The 17,343-nt window shown below is 36.9% G+C and overlaps 1 protein-coding gene across 2 annotated transcripts in view; it reads left to right on the top strand.

The window, feature by feature from the left end:
• LOC150086864 (ubiquitin carboxyl-terminal hydrolase 4-like) overlaps positions 1-17,343 on the top strand; it is a 475,539-nt gene that overhangs the window by 229,524 nt on the left and 228,672 nt on the right. For both annotated transcript variants that reach the window (XM_090372782.1, XM_090372781.1), the window contains one exon: positions 10,727-10,821. In XM_090372782.1, coding sequence (XP_090228908.1) covers positions 10,727-10,821 — 95 coding nt within the window. The remainder of the gene's footprint in view (positions 1-10,726; positions 10,822-17,343) is intronic.

The following is a 17,343-nucleotide window of genomic DNA, read 5'->3' as shown; positions in this document are numbered from 1 at the left end:
ATTATTAACGAACACTGGCAGATATGAGCTACCATGCAGATATGCAGTTGATCATGTGGCATCTACCTTCTATTTGGCAGGTTTTTAAAATTTTTTCTTAACATTAACCGTATAGTTTATAGTACAGCACTTAATTTTAAAAAAAAATCGGTAGTGGCAGATCAATTCTCATGCTGAAGTCTTCTGTCTTTCTGAGCAGCAAGCTGTTACAATGTGAGTCTAAAATGCTGATGAATCTGATATTCTGGTCTTGCTTGTAACTGAACTTCAGAGAAATCTGGTCACGATAACTAGATCCTTCGCTTACTTCTTCGTAATGGTGGAACTCGTGGGTAACCATGGGTATATTTTGATGAGCAAGGTCGTAACACTGCGTCTAGCATACTAGTGGTACCTTCCTAGATATGAATCAATGCAAGCAGGAGTGGAGGAGGTGTGGCTCTACATAACATGAAGGAATGGGTGACCCTCTCTGTCACCAGACTAGGTGGTAGATAAAATATCACCACTTTTGCTTATTCGGCTTGAAGTGGTGAAAACTCAAGTTTAATCTTCTGGCATCTCCTCATTTCTTCTGTCATGCAGAAGAGATGCTGGATAGTCCACCAGACTAACCAGCAGCAGGCCTAAACCTATTGCCACACAACACTTGTTCACTTACCAATAGGAGGATACAGTATCACATAGATATTGCCTATACTCTGCCAGCTCATAATTGGAAGGAGTTGGTGTGTATGCAAGGGCACTGTTGGAGTCATTCTAAGGCAAGGAGCTGGTTATATTTTTTCTGTAAATGCCGTATCCAAAAATTTCACTTTTTCCCACTCTAGACCAGTGCACCTTGAATATGCAACTAATAGAAATTTATTTATGTAAACCTCCCAGAAACTTACTAATTCATTTTCTCAAGTAAATGTGGTCTCAGTGAAGTCTATTTCTACTTACAATCTACCAAGCCCAAACTACTATTTCTGATAGAATCTCAATTATTTGTTGCCCTAATTGCTTGGACTATGACATCATCTCCCCACCCTTTTTTTTTTTTTTTTTCTTTCAAATGTGGAACTAGTGCATATGTCCTCTCAGATATTCCTTGTGAGAGACCTTTTTTACATCTTTGGTTTAGAACAGCGGTTCCCAAACTGGGGTCCACGAAACGACCCTCTGAACGGTTCAAATTATTCATTCTATGTATAGTAAATTGATGATAATTAAAGTTATTATTATATATTTATGTAAAAATAAGAATAAAGTTGTTTTAAATATAAAACTGAATTTTCTTTTCAGAAAACCCAGTATTCATACATATATATATATATATATATATATACACACACACACACACACAGAAACATATGCATATATTGGGGGGGGGGGGTCTGCAAACATTTTTTAATTTTTGAAGGGGTCCGTAGGTCTCAGTAGTTTTGAAACCATTGGTTTAGAAATATCTTTTCCTTATTCTGTAAAATTCACCTCTTGCTCCTGTCATATTCTTCCAACTCTACAAATCGCTGAACTTTTTAACTTCCTTTCTTTGAAAATCAACCCTCTCCGGTCTACTTTCCCTAAATGTTCACAACCCCAGATAGTGTCATTTTATTAGTAAGCTTTTGTGATTATTAATCACAAAAGCCTCATAATGTCTACGAGACTCATCTAGTGAAGATTATGAGACTTCTGTGATAATAATGACCCCACACAACTTGTTCATTTACCAGCTAGAATATCAGGCAATCCTAGCCACAAATGTAGCATTTTTGATCTTTTCCTCAACAAAAACCCTTCAAAGTATCCAGTCAGTGTTAATGGCTTCCACATCTTTTGCTAATGTTCTCTCTTCTCCTACTTTCCTCAATACTTATTATTCACTCTGTCCACCCATTTCACCCTTTCCAATTCTCCTCCACACTTACATCTCGAAAGCTTCTAGCTGTCTGATCTCCTCTCTTTCCAGCGTCCATGTCTCTGAGCCATATAATACAACAGTCTATATTAATGTTTTCACCATTTTCTTTCTTAATTCCTTCTTGAAATTTCTTCTCAATAGTTCTTTTCTGTTACCAAATGTCTCTTTGTCCATTGCAATTCTTATTTTTATTTTCTCCAGGCTTTTCCCATTTTCTGTCATTATACTTTCCAAGTATCTGTATCTGTCCACCTGTTCCAGTCTTATTCCATCTAATGTTACATTGATTCTTCTTCCTGGCCACTTTGAAATTAACATTATCTTGGTTTTCTTGCTGTTAATCATATTATACTCCTTTACTATGCTGTTCAAGATATCCAAGGATTCTTGGTTATCTGCAAATCTTATTGTCTTTATCTTCTCTCCTATTTTTAAACCTGCTTTCTGCTTCTTTGTACTCTTTCATTAATGCTTCTGCATATACAGGCACACCTCGGTTAACGTTACCTCTGATAACGAAGCTTCGATATAACGAAGTCGGCAATTCAAGCCCCATTTAACATAAAAAATATTCCAGTTTAATCACCTGAAATCTAAACAAACTGAAGAAATTACGGAAACCTTTGGGGCTTCTCGTGGTTGGTTCGAGAAATTTAAAAAACGGGCCAGGATTCATAGTGTAAAATTAACAGGAGAAGCTGCAAATAAGTTTCCAGAAAAACTAAAGGAAATAATTGAACGTGAAAATTTTCCATATTTGGTGTTCAATGTTGACGAAAGTGGTTTGTTCTGGAAACGGCTACCAACAAAAAGCTTCATTTCTATTGAAGAAAAATCAGCTGCTGGGTTCAAAGCAGCCAAAGACCGTTTTTAACGTTACTCTTTGGATCAAATGCCTCTGGCAATTATAAATTAAAATTGTTATTAGTTTACCATTCAGAAAATCCGAGGGCGTTAAAAGGTAACATAAAAATGAATTTACCTGTAATATGGAAAGCAAATAGAGAAGCGTGGGTTACCAAGGAGTTATTTACTGATTGGTTTGTTAACCACTTTTGTCCTGAAGTAAAACGGTATTGTCAAAAAAAACAACTTTGAAGAAAAAGCTCTTTTGTTGTTAGACAATGCTCCGGGACATCCTACTGATCTTAACACGTTGGACACATGCATTCCTGTCAAAGTTGTGTTTCTTCCAGCAAACACAACTTCCCTGATTCAACCATTGGATCAGGGAGTAATAGCATCATTTAAAGCTTATTATCTGCGTCGAACATTAAGCAGTTTAACTGAACTAGAGGATAAAGAGGAAATGACAGTTAAAACTTTTTGGAAAAACTACACCATTAAAAACGCAATTGAAAACATTGATAGTTCTTGGAAAGAAGTCACTAAGAAATGCTTAAATGGAGTTTGGCGCAAAATATGGCAAAATAAGTTTGGCCCAGAAGTTGTACTAGAAGAAGAAAATAACATCCAAGAAATTAGAAATGAAGTTATCCAGATGGCTCAATCAATAGGTTTTGAAAATGTCGATGAAGAGGATGTTAGAAATTTATTGAATGCAGAAGATGATGTTTTTTTAGTGGAAGATTTAGAAAACCTTGTTAGCAACGAAGACAAAGTTAATGAAGACGAAGTTAAAGAAGTTCCTGCCGAAAAAGTGTTAACAACCAAAGATTTAAAAAAAGGTGCTTAAATGACATTGAAAACGTTTTAAATTTTTTTAGTGAAAATGATCCTGATTTAGGAAGAAGTGTTATTGTTAAGCGATCAGTGTTAAATGCAATAACTCTGTATAGGCAATTGATAAATGAAAGAGAAAAAGAGCATAAACAACAACTTTAGACTCGTATTTTAAAATGTGATTTCACTTTGTATGTAAGTTGACTGTTTATTTAATAAAACTTTTCTTTGTTCGGAAAAAAAGCTTTTCATTTTCTTTACGTAGGAACGTATCCCTATTCTGGCCATAGTATTTTTACCTCTGAAAACGAAGTTTCGCTTAACGAAGTAATTTCGTAGAACACATCCTATTCATTATTCGAGGTATGCCTGTATATTAAATGGTAAAGGGGTCATAGAACATCCTTGCCTTACACCCCTACCAATGTCTACTTCTGATTCCTCTCCATCAATCCGAACCACAGTTGTCTGTCCCATGTAAAGTTCCCAAATTAGTTTTAAATCTCTTTTATCTAGGCCAATTTTTTCTGTGACTTCCACAACTTAACCTAATTCACTCTGTCAAAAGCCTTTTTGAGATCAACAAAGCAGATTGCCAGATCTTTTCCTATTTCCATGCTTCTTTCTGCTAGTGTTCTTAATATTCCTATTGCCTCTCTGATCCCACATCCTTCTCTGAATCCAAACTGATCTTCTATGAAGTCACACTCCTTCGCTTTTGCTTTAATGTGTTCTGATAAAATTTTTAGTAATATTTTTGAGGAATGGGAGGAGTTAAACACTGATTGTTCTATAGTTGGTACAATTTATTGCATTCTTCTTCTTTTCTAATGGGTTAATTGTGGATTTTAGAAAGTCTTTGGGCCAACTTCCACATTTGAGGACAAATGGGCCTGTTGTACTGGGATCCATGGTGAAAGTAAAACAATTTAATTACAAATAGATACAGAATATCTTTGATTACAAATAGATACTGTAGCTTTCGAGACAAATCGTGTCTCTTTTTCAACAGAATTTGAATTTAAGGAACTACAGTTATGCATGCAGTGAGTCGTGTGAAAGCACGTTATTCAATCATTAAACTGGCGTTTATTGTTGCTGCACGGACATGTGCAGGTTTTCTCCAGCACTTGTCGAGGCATAAAATGGTTGTCTCTAAGATGGGGGTGTAGTCTCATGGCTCTCGAATTGCTCAATATATTGAGTGACTCTAACCAGTGAAAGTGCCGGGAGTGGTCTATTATTTCATAGTCTCGTTTGGGATTGAGGTCGTGGTGGGTAGTCCAAAAGTGCTCTGCGATTGCGGACTGGTCGGTCTCAGCAAGGCAAATTGCTCTGTCATGTTCTGAAAGGCTGTCTTGAAGATATCTCGAAGTCTCTCCTATGTAGCAGCTGTCACAGTCTTTGCAGGTTATGCGGTATATTTCACTGCTGCGTAAGAGGTGACAGGGGTCTTTACACTGGAAACCAGAGAATGTAAGCTTCTGCCAGGCAACTGCATGCATTTTAGCACACGGCCCACCTGCTCAAACCTTAACCACCGTCAACACGCCGCCCTTTCCTCTATAAGAAAGGACAACACCATCATCGTACTTCCCGCTGACAAGGGACGTCAGACTGTCGTATTAGACCGGTCAGCCTACCGAGAGAAAGCTCTGGAAGAGCTTTCTCTCGGTAGGCTGACCGGTCTAATTTCTTTCTCCTACCGAGAGAAAGTTCATATACAGCGTATATGAACCTGTGACAGATCCACCCATTAAGGTCTTAAAACATCTGGAGTCATGCGTCAATAAACTTGTCCATGCATGGTTTAAAGAAAAGAAAATCTCTGCTCCAACTCGGCGACTTCTTCATGCCACGGGCTTCACCGCCACAGTTTTATGGATTACCAAAATTCCATAAGCCAGGTGTTCCTCTCAGACCCATAGTGTCCTGCTGCAATGCACCTACATATGAACTGTTCAAGTATATTGCACGTATCCTCTCACCTCTTGTAGGAAATACCACGCACGCCGTCAATAACAGCGATGAATTCATTTGCCTTATTAAAGAGCTCTCAATTCCTGACAACGCTGTTATGTCATTATCATTTGATGTAGTGTCGCTATTTACATCAATCCCTGTCCAACAGGCCGTACACTGCACCAAAAGGCTCCTTAACAATGACTCAGACCTTCCAAACAGAACATCACTGTCTACTGATGACATCTGTACCGCCCTCAACCTGTGCTTGTCAAGCAGCATCTTTACCTTTGAGGATTCCATATACCAGCAAGTACGTGGCACTGCTATAGGCGCCCCTGTTAGTTCCGTAGTAGCCAACATTGCCATGGAAGAATTGGAAGAACAGATATTCCTGAACCCACCAGTACCTATTACAACATGGTGCAGATACGTTGGTGATGATATCTTCACCATCATCCCACGTGGCTCTGAAACAGCATTGCTGGAATATCTCAATTTCCTGTCTGTGTTCATCCAGTTCACTCTAGAGTTAGAGGTTAACGGATCTCTCCCATTCCTGGATGTCCTAGTAAAACGCGTGGGCCCACATCTGGAGACCTCAGTATACCGTAAGCCTATGTGGTGCGGACAGTTCACAAACTACAAATCCGGCCATCTCAACAGCACTGCCTGCACTCTATTCTCCCGAGCTTGGAGCCATTCCAGCACAGATGAAGCTAGGTGCAGCGAGATTTCTCGAGTGAAGACAAACTTAATCAATTGTGGCTACACAACGCACGTACTAGACAAGTGCCTATTGCAAGCACAGGAGCTCACAGTCCACCCAAGACCACCGACCCATGACAGTATACCTACTGCCTACATTCCCTACTATCCAGGCGTGTCAGGCCGGATCTCAAAAATCCTCAGAGAATACCGCATAAAATGCGTGCAGTTGCCCGGTAGAAGCTTACGTTCTCTGGTTTCTAGTGTAAAGACCCCTGTCACCCCTCTGTTACACAGCAGTGAAATATACCACATAACCTGCAAAAATTGTGACAGCTGCTATATAGAAGAGATTTCGAGACACCTTCAAAACCGCCTTGCAGAACACGACAGAGCAATTCTCCTCGCTGAGACCGACCAGTCCGCAATCGCAGAGCACTTCTGGACTAACCACCACGACCTCAATCCCAAGCGAGACTATGAAATAATAGACCACCCGGCAGTTTCGCCATCGCCTCTGGTTAGCGTCACTCAATATTGAGCAATTCGAGAGCCATGAACCGCTGCAAAGGCATGAGACTACACCCCCATCTTAGAGACAACCGTTTTATGCCTCGACAAGTGCTGGAGAAAAACTGCACATGTCCGTGCAGCAACAATAAACACCAGTTTAATGATTGAATACCGTGCCTTCACACGCATAACTGTATCCGTTAAGTTCAAATTCTGTTGAAAAAGAGACATGATTTGTCTCGAAAGCTACAGTATCTATTTGTAATCAAAGATATTCTGTATCTCTTTGTAATTAAATTGTTTTACTGGTTAACACTTAATCTTCTTTAAATTCCACATTCATAGATTTTCCCGAAAATCCTGAATAATTCTTTCTTTGCCTCCTCTCCAAGTTCCACTATAATTTCTGATGGTATGTCATCCAGTCTTCCCTCTTTTTAATGAGGCCATTGCCTTTTCAAATTCTTCTCTTATTAATTTTGGTCCTAAGGTTTCTTCTTCATTTTCTGCTGTTACAGGCCAGACTTTTGGTTTATTTGTTTTATCGTATAGCTCTTCTGTGTATTCCTTCCATCTTCTCTGTATGTGTTCTTTGTCTTAAAGAATTTTTCCATTCTTGTCTTTTATCTTTCCACTAGTCTTATTCTTCTTGTTCATTAAGCTCTTGACTTTTTTATACATTAGACCACTTCTTCCTCTTTTTGCCATTTCCTCTAGTTCTCTGCACCGTTCTTCCCACCACTTTTCTCTTGCTTCATCTGCCCTTCTAAGTTCACTATTTGCCTCTTCTGAACTTTAGTGCTTCCATTTTCTTCTCTTCCCCATTTTATCCATTTCTTCTGTGATCCATGGTTTCTATTTCCTCCCCCTCCACTATCTCTCTGTCAGTTGTCTCTCTGAAATCCCCAGCTAGTGTAGTCTTCAGCACATTTAAATTCCATTTCCTTCTTTTTCTTGAACCCCTTATTCTCTTGAGTTGAATTTTCATTTTCATCGTACCAAATTGTGGTCAGAATCTGCATCTGCATCCAGATAGCTATGCGAATTCTTCACAGCATTCCTGTACCTTTTGTTGACTAAAATATAGTCGATTTGGTACATGTCAACATCCCCTGATCTTCTCCAAATGTATCTTCTTTTCTCCTGAACCATGTGTTTGATGTAAACATCTCTCTTCTTTTGCAAAATTCTAACATCTTCTTGCCCCTCTCATTCCTTGTCCCAAATCCATAGTCCCCAACCTCTCTCTCTCTCTCCTTCTCTTCCTTCACCAAGGACAGCATTCCAATCTCCCATCACAATGATCGTGTATCTGTCACGCACCCGGTTCTTCTTCTGTTATTTCCTCTATCTGTTCGTATACCTCATCTACTTCGTCCTCAGTATGGCTGCTTGTTGGTAGATAGACTTGCATAATCAACAAGTCTGTTGGCTCTGCCTTTAATCTTACAGCTATAATCCTGCCACTGACTTGCATAACTTTCTTGAGGCTACAATTTATTGCATTCTTCTTATTATTATTCTTCTTTTCTAATGGGATAATTGTGGATTTTAGGAAGTTTTTGGGCCAACTTCCACATTCATAGATTTTCCCGAAAATCCTGAATAATTCTTTCTTTGCCTCCTCTCCAAGTCCTCCTATAATTTCTGATGGTATTTTCTGTGCATTTTTATATAGGTATAGCTACTCCTCACTGGCTGTCATTCCCTCCGTTGTATATTACCCTTATATCTTCACTTATAAAGTCTCCCTCAACTTTCCATCTAGTCTCTGCTATACCTAATATATTCAGTCTATTTTTCTTCATTTCTCTCTTCACACTTTCGGCGCCTCCGTAGCCAGGTGGGAAGGAGCAGCAGTGCGTAGCACATGCTTCTTGATTAGACCGGGGTTCGAGCCCGTCACCACCAAATACGGAGGATGGGAAAGGTCAAGGAATGACCACCGCATATTCTAGGAGCAATATGGCCTTAGTTGCTAATGCTCCTGAAAAAAAAAAAAAAAAAAAACCAAATAACAACAACAACAACTTCACATTTTCAGTTTCCCTTTCCTTGACATTGTTCTTGCATTCCATGTGCCAATCTTTATAAATAGATAATTATTACAAGCATTTTGCTGGTGTACGACCTGAGAAGCCTTGTAATATTTATAATGTAATATATAATATATGTATGATGAGTGCCATCCTAAAAGCTGAAGAAGGAATACAACACAATATGTGAATAGTGTGCTTTTCAATGACCATGGTATACTTTATGCAAAAGTGCACTCATTCCAATGAGAAATAGGCATTCCCACACAAGGGTTAAGGAAGCAAGGTTAATAATCGAACATCCCCCCCCCCCCCCCCAATATATTAGCCTGTTGTCCTCATCATATCGTTGTCTCTCTTCGTGTAACAGGTCAGCTGCGTGGACCAATAGAATTCCAGGGTTGAGGTTTTGATTTGATTGTAGCTTTTCTTTTAGCTAGTGAGTTGTTGATTGCTGGAACAAGTTGCCTTCACAGGTAATTGAGTCTAACAGTTTTTCTTATGTATTTTTTTTTTTTTCTTTCTTTCTTTTTTTTTTTTTTGCCAATGCTGCAGAAACCTGTGGTTTCCTTGTACTGTATGGCAAATACCATTAGTATTATTAATTATCATACAGGACTCTAATCACTGTTTTGACACATTGTGGCAAGTCAAGGGATATTGGACCATTTGTGTATAATAAAACTCTTGCAGAGGACCATTTGTGTAGAGTAAAACTGTTAATAAACAAGCCTTTATAGTTCATCCCACAGATACTAAAAGGGATTTGATCTGCAGATTGGGTTAGCCAGGAAAGTGCTTGAAATCTTTCTTGTGTTCCTTGAACCTTATGGTGGATGATTGCATTGCCATCTTGAAAATACTCCTGTCCATAGGGATTAACATGCAGCATTACCATGTGTACCTGATTTGCAACAGCATTCTGACATGCTCTGTCATTTGTGGTGCCCATGAGTAGACAAGGGATCAAGGGTATACCACAAAAACATGCCTAACATTATTACACCTCCTCCAGTAACCTTTTTTTTTTTTTTTTTGTCGGTACCCATCAGTATGGTTTTAGTGCCTCGTGATTTCCCCCATATGCGTGCTCTTCCATCGGTGTTGAAAACCATAAATCGGGACTCAGGGGACCACATGACTTTCCTGTCATGTGGTCCCCTTTGCTCTCTTGGTATCAATGCATCCATATTATCTTAATGCTTCTGTGAAGGTCCTACTTCCATAGAGCATTCTTTGAAATCATTTCATCCTGTTCATATTGTAAATATGTGCTGAAGACACAATCCCATTTGCGAACATTTCTATTCATCACTTAAGAACTCACTTTGCACAGATCTTCCTGTACTGCGGCCCGTGATGGAAGATGGTGTAGGCTTTCATGACTTAAATTTAACTCCATGATTGCATTATCATCTGCCATACACTGATCATCTGTCCTAATGATGTTGTTTACCAAGTCATATTCTTTTGTGATAGCAGTGTGATTCATTCTAGTGCCAACTTACACCAATGGAATTTGCTGAAGAAACTCTCTATGATGTAAGAAACTGAATAACTCTCTGTTGTTGCTAGCTTGGATATACTTGGATGGGCAGCATAGATAGTTTGCCATGTATTCTCTGCTGTTGCACATCACTCATGTATGTAGGCCAGCTAGTGGTGCCCAGATTTGGTGCCAATCCCTAAAGTTACACACTAAATTTAAATTTATACAGTTGGGAATCTTGTATTCATTTGACTACAGAGATCGAAATATGGTTTCAAAAATATTTTTCTAAAATGGCAAGATTTAGGTATGCATTATATTTTTATTGCTTTTGTCAAACTGATTGTAAATACATGTAATTTCTAATTCGTAAGTTTTGTATTCACAGTGAACTGAAATTTTATTTTATTTTTTTTTTATGTTTAGCTTCTTGTTACAGATGTATACAATCACAGACTTCATAAAGTGTTTCAGTCAGAAGAAAATCTCAGTAATATATTAGACAGAGATGAAATTTTTGTGTAAGTTTAGGAATTTTATGTAATTTGCTGTTAAAATTTTCTTAATTAAATCTTCTATAAACAGTAATTGATTAATAGACTAAAGTACATCACTCAGTGAATATCACCACTTATATTTAACTACTGTATAACTTCATATAATGTTGGGGAAAATTAGTGTGTAAATCTACCCTGTGACTTTTTTTTTCTTTCCTTCTGTTGCAGATTTATAAGTTTTTGGGGGAAGGGTGTTCTCATATTCCATTATTATTATTACTGAGCTTCTCTCTTTCTGTTAATACTCTTCACAACATAACCTGTCTACTTACCTACTGAAAGAGGAAACGATATGGTACTGTTTTAAATTATGTACATGTATTCCCTAAAATTTCTGCATCTGGCATTAGCAGCTGTCCGTTTGGATTTTTATGCTGTACTTATTTTCATTCATTGGCTAGTCACTTTTATTTCCTTTCTCAGAGTACTCTTCAGTCTCTTGCATTTATGCTTTTAAATTGTATTATCATATGAAATTGTATTGAAAGAAAAAAAAATCAAATAAATGAAAGAAATATAGAAATATGCTGAAACTTTCTATTTGTACCATAACCAGAATCATTTTAATCTATTGTATATTGTAAAAGGATTATTTTTCGTATTAAATAATCTAATTTCTGCAACATGAATAGCAAACAGCAGTTAATTTTTGACAATCTAAAATGCACCTCAACAGCCTCTCTATTATCAAAGCAATACAACTCTGCAAAGTTGTGAGTCACCATTGGTGGGATGAAGGTGAAAAATCCAGTGATAAACTTGGCATTGAAGTTTAAAACAATTTGATCCTGTATCAGGTATATTAGCAATTTTTGTACCCATTAAAGCAAATAGTATAGCATCATTGTAATTTCTGATATTTTCTCTGAAATTTTTATAATGTGGTGAGCTTGGATTTAACATGGTAAATGATGATAAACCATCTCTTACCATTCCCAGTGTAATGCTTCTGGTCTTCCAATAGAATATTAGAAGAATTTTGAACAATTATGATGCTATGAGCTCCTAAAAAGGATGACAAATCTCTCTCATCCAATTATTATCCCATTGCATTTACCTCTACTCTTTCCAGAGTAGCAAAGAAATCTATCAATTGTTATTCTTAAACTGTCTTGAAATCTGATCAGTGATTGCCACTATGAATTGCATTGGTGTCGGATCAACTGCGGATATATTGGCTAATGTTACCTATTTCGTGGACAAATTCAATGGAAAAGTTTGGTGAAACTTTTCCTTAGAAATGCCTAGCAGTTGCTCTTGACATTTCTAATGCTTTTGATCATGTTTGGCATAAAGGAAAACACCTATATTATGGATTGCCAACTGGGTTTTTTTTTTTTTTTTTGCAATTGGGTATTCAGTTTTCTCACTGATCACACATACTGTGAGTGATGATAAAAGTTCCTTGTCTTCCCAATTCTCCACTAACACTGGTGTTTCCCAAAGGATTACTTCTTTCTCCCACTCATGTATGTTAATGACTTTCCAGTCAGTGGAAGAATGTCATTAATCCATAGTGTTGCTTATGATATCACACTTCACTCTGCTTTCCAATATTTGAGGAACATCGTTCTGCAGATATGGCTTCAAATTCTAGAATATCCTCTGCTGAGTTCTAAATGCCAATCTCCAGGTAATTCTTCAGTGTGGTAAAGAAAACTTTGTTAACTTTAAGCCCTCGAAAACTGAGTCCTGTCTTTTTTCTCATAAAAACGTCTACAGTAACAATCAGATTTCTAGATAAGGTCATATTCATATATTTATACTAGGAATTACCATACTTTTAATCTCTCTCTCTCTCTCTCTCTCGACATAAGCACATCACAAATATTGCTTCTCTGAATAAAAAAACTGTTTTCTTTTTCACTCTCAACATTACATTTCTTCCCCAGAACTGGTCACAGATCACTGTACTAATCTGAAATCCACCCTGCATGGAATATTGCTTCCACATTTGGGGTAGTGCCCCCCCCCCTCTCCAGCTTCTAGATTCCATTCAAAAGAGGGTAGTCAGGTTAATTAATGACCTATCTCTTACAAAGTCTCTTCACTCTCTGTCTCATAGACGTTCAATCTGCTGCATGCTTTCCTATAGATACCTCCATGGACACTTCTGAATTGGTATCTGTAATTCCCTCATGTGCTGCAACCAGTGAGCACTCATTTGCTGTCCAACTCCAAACTCAACTTTGTCTTCCTCATGGCACATTGTTTAGCTTATGCACCATCTTATGGTGATGGCGGTAGCTTATGTACCATCAAACCCCCATAACAACAACAACTCTTCCTCAGTTATCCCTTCTATTCTGTTCTGTTTTCTGGAACAACTTTCCTTCACATGTATTTCTTGAAAATTACAATCGACGGAAATTCACATCTAATTGTCAACAAAGATCTTGTTTTCACAACCTACAATCTGTATACGCTTCTAAGTCTATTATTACCATGAGTACTGTGAAGAGTTGCTTGTACAACTTATTTACAGGTTCAGTATTTCTTAACTCTGTCGTTTAATAAAATTTTTAATGTTCAAAATAAAAGAACAGTTATATTTGGTATCATCGAGAAGGTCCATGATCTGATCTCCATGATGGTAATATCAGCTCTCCAAAACAAACTGAAAAGGTAAATTCGTTTTATTCATTACTTAATTGATGTTAATTCTCCTTACTTCTACATATTGTGCTATTGTATTCATGCCTGTTGAAGAACAAAGGCTGTAGGTAGTCAATCAGAATGTGCAAACTCAAAGCCCTCCCTGCTTGAAGAATAAATTAAGATTCTTTTCTTTGCATAGCAGCAGAAAGAACAGACCACTTATTGCCCAAAATTCTCCAAATTTATAGGAAATAAATTCTACTTTCTCTTGCAATTTAATTTTTTCTTTTAATTCATTATGAGGAAAGTGCACCGTGCTGGAAGTGCAACGCATCTGTTGCATTTCTGACATGAACTGGAACACGTCTCCACTTTGGACTGAGAAATGAACCATTGCCACCTACTAGAAGCCAATAGTGACTTGACATGCTGTTTTAAGAATGCAACCTTTCCAACCCCCCAACTTACTCCATATTAATATTCACCTCTGACCATTGCACACTTAGTTGTGAATTTTGGAACAACCCCCCCCCCCCCCACCCGCCCACCCGCTCCATAAAACTTGGCTGCAAAAAAAAAACAACATAATTTTCTAAACCAAGTTTATAAATAGGGATCTCATACTTCATTATCTCACAATGCTTGTCTGGAACAGTATATTTTCTGCATTAACAAATAAACTTACAAAAATTGCTGTTGAAGGCACCACAAAAAATATATGGACCAGTGATTTGTCCTCTCATCGTGGATGAATCATTGGTTCATCCAAGAACTGAAACTTGCTTTCATGAAGAAGCAGAAATCGTTCCAAAGATGGCAAAAAATTGCAGTCCTTGAACTCACCCACTACCAATTTTGTATGAATACACCAGAGTCCCCCCTCTCCACGCTGTTATTTTCCATCACACTTGAGCCACTCCTCCCCAGTCATCCTAATGTGCTATCATATGCAGATGACCTCTAGCTCTTTATCTATTGTGATGCCCAAAGGAAGTCCCCACAAAAACTTTGCAGACTGCCAACCAGTTGTGGGATTCAGCTGGTTCAGCAGAACCGATACCTAATTTTTTGTTGAGTTCGGCGAACCGGTTGTTAAAATGGCACTGTGATCAGGGTTCTCTCTAAGGTGGGTGCCTGGGCAGCCACCCAATGTGGAAATCACAAATTTATATTCCTTACTCTTTTTTAACGATCTTCTGTGCAACAGTGTATTCCAAGTGCCCGTAATGTTCATTCCGTCCATAGGTGAAAAAAATTAGACGAAACTACGCTTGTAATATTTATTTATTTATTTAAAATTTATTTATTTATTAATTTAATATTTATTTATTTATTAAAACTTATTATACCTTTGATGAAATACTACATTTTTATTCCCTCGTGTTTGTTACTTAAGTAAACAAACATATAACGTAAAGAGAAAAAGTGCCAAACAACCACTTTTTTTAGCGACACACTATCATTTGCTTCAGCTTTGTGTTACGCCCTAAATTCACACGAGATATTATGAGTGCATTGGTGTTCCCCGATCAATAAAAACAATAGGAAGCTAGGACACAACAAACCAGTAGAAATATAGATCTCAAGGGTTATCTTATCACCCATTTCGGAAGCCATGGAAGAATGTTCTTCCATGTAGGAATCCTTATGCCAGTGTGCACGTGGTAATTAAGACGTTTTTATCACAACTTTCCCATGACAAACAGGGTTGTCGTACATATTATTCTATTGTATTTAATCTGCATAACCTATGCCATTTGTTAATTCAGTTTATTATTAAGTACATAGCCTATGCCATTTATTAATTCAGCAAGAAATTTTCATTTAGTATCGATAAAATGAAGAAAATGTATGTTCTGACTTATGTTTATCAGTGCTTTGTTTATAAAAGTTTATGATATGACCACACGTGGACAGAACCAGTAAAAATATTCAAATATATAGGCACATATCTGCTCCTGCTCTATAATATATTAAAATAAAATATTTTTAAAATTTTTTGCAGTAGCCCTTAAAAGGATGGAAAGGCAACAGAGTTTGAAAGATTTTTTCAATAAGAAACCAAAATCAAAATTTGTTGTATCAGAATTGGCCTTGGATGGTACAAAACAGTCACAAGCACAACCACTCCAACTCGAAGAAAGCACCACGTCAATTATTGAAATAAAAAAACGATAACTCCAAAATTGGAAATAATCTTCCTGAATGCTGGACAGTGCAACAATATAACAATTTTAAAGAAAAATATGACGGACTGGTAATTTTTAAGAAAAAGTTAGGTTGTGAGTATTGTTCAAAATATGACTTTATAAAAGAGAAAACGTGTTTATGTGTCAAAAGAATGGAAATGTTTTCAGATTGAGGCATCAGGGAAAAATAAAGAGGTACAACAAGCTTCTCTAAGGAAAAAAATGAAACATTTTTCATCAAAAACTCATAACATTTGTAAAGAGAACTTAAAACAATGTGAGCAGGATTCAATAACAAAAGTAATAGATACGATGAATGAAAAATATTTAAGTGCTACTTGTAGAGTATTTAATACAGTTTACAACCTGGCAAAAAGATGTAACCCGTTTTCAGACATAGAAGATGAGATAGAAGTGCAAATTAAAAATGGATTAGATATGGGAATAGGATTACATTCTTGTAAAACTGCTGTGAAAGTAGTTGATTTCATTGTAAAGGAAATTAAAAAAGAAATATTTAATAAAATTATTGAAAATATATTTGATTATTGACGAAGCTTCAACGATATCCTGCAAACCAGTTATTATACTTTTCTTCTTAAAAGTTGCGGATTCAGTTACATCACCAACAATTTTTGTTGAACTTGTTGAATTGGAAAAACAAGATGCAGAGACAATATGTTCTTCAGTTATGGAAAGTTTAAATAATGTTGGGCTTACTGAGAACTACCTAGAAAAAAATTTAATAGGATTTTGCTCCAGTGGTGCCAGTGTTATGTTGGGAGAAAATCTGGAGTGAGCACTAGGATTGCAAAAGAGTTTCCAAACATAATAATATGGCACTGTTTAAATCATCGCCTCCGTCTTGTTTTAGATGATTCGATAAAGGAAATAAAGCAAGTAAATCATTTTAAAATATTTATTGATAAGATATATACTATTTTTCATCAATCCAATAAGAACCAAATTGAACTTTCCAAAATATCCGAACTTGGAATTGAAATTATAAACATTGGTTAGAGTTTTGGGACCAAGATGGGCTGCGTGTAGTTTACGGTCAACCCTAGCTGTGTAGCGCGCTTATCCACAACTACATCACTGTTTTCATTCAAATAAAAAGTACTTAGGTATGGCTACCCGTCTTGAAAATATATATTTTATAACTGATTTGGCATTGATGATCGATATTTTAAACGAAATTTCTCTTCTTTCAAATGCACTGCAAGCAAGAAATATAAATAAATAAATAAATTTTCTGTTTATACTCCGGCACGACAACCAAGTCAGTAGAGTTTACAGTAAATCGTTGATACAAATATTTATCGTATTTAGTAGTCACGGGCTTGAACCCCAGTCCAATCAAGGAACGCGTGCTATGCACTTTCACTCCTGAACACTGGGCTATGTCAGGCCGTACAATATATAGACATAATAAAGGCTGAAACACTCGTGATACGATCTATTAAAGCATTTCAAATGCTTGGAAAGGAAAAGGGTCCATATGAAAAAAAAATTGATGAATTAATAATTACTTCAGAAACCTTCAAAAATATAAATTTTTGGCCGTACAATATATAGACATAATAAAGGCTGAAAAACTCGTGATAAGATCTATTAAAGCATTTCAAATGCTTGGAAAGGAAAAGGGTCCATATGAAAAAAAAAATTGATGAATTAATAATTACTTCAGAAACCTTCA

Source organism: Mastigoproctus giganteus, chromosome 4, assembly GCF_048544385.1.
Source record: "Mastigoproctus giganteus isolate SK-2022 chromosome 4, ASM4854438v1, whole genome shotgun sequence".
NCBI lineage: Eukaryota > Metazoa > Arthropoda > Arachnida > Uropygi > Thelyphonidae > Mastigoproctus > Mastigoproctus giganteus.
Note: the sequence above shows the minus strand (reverse complement) of the source record. Positions and strands in the feature narration are given on the sequence as shown.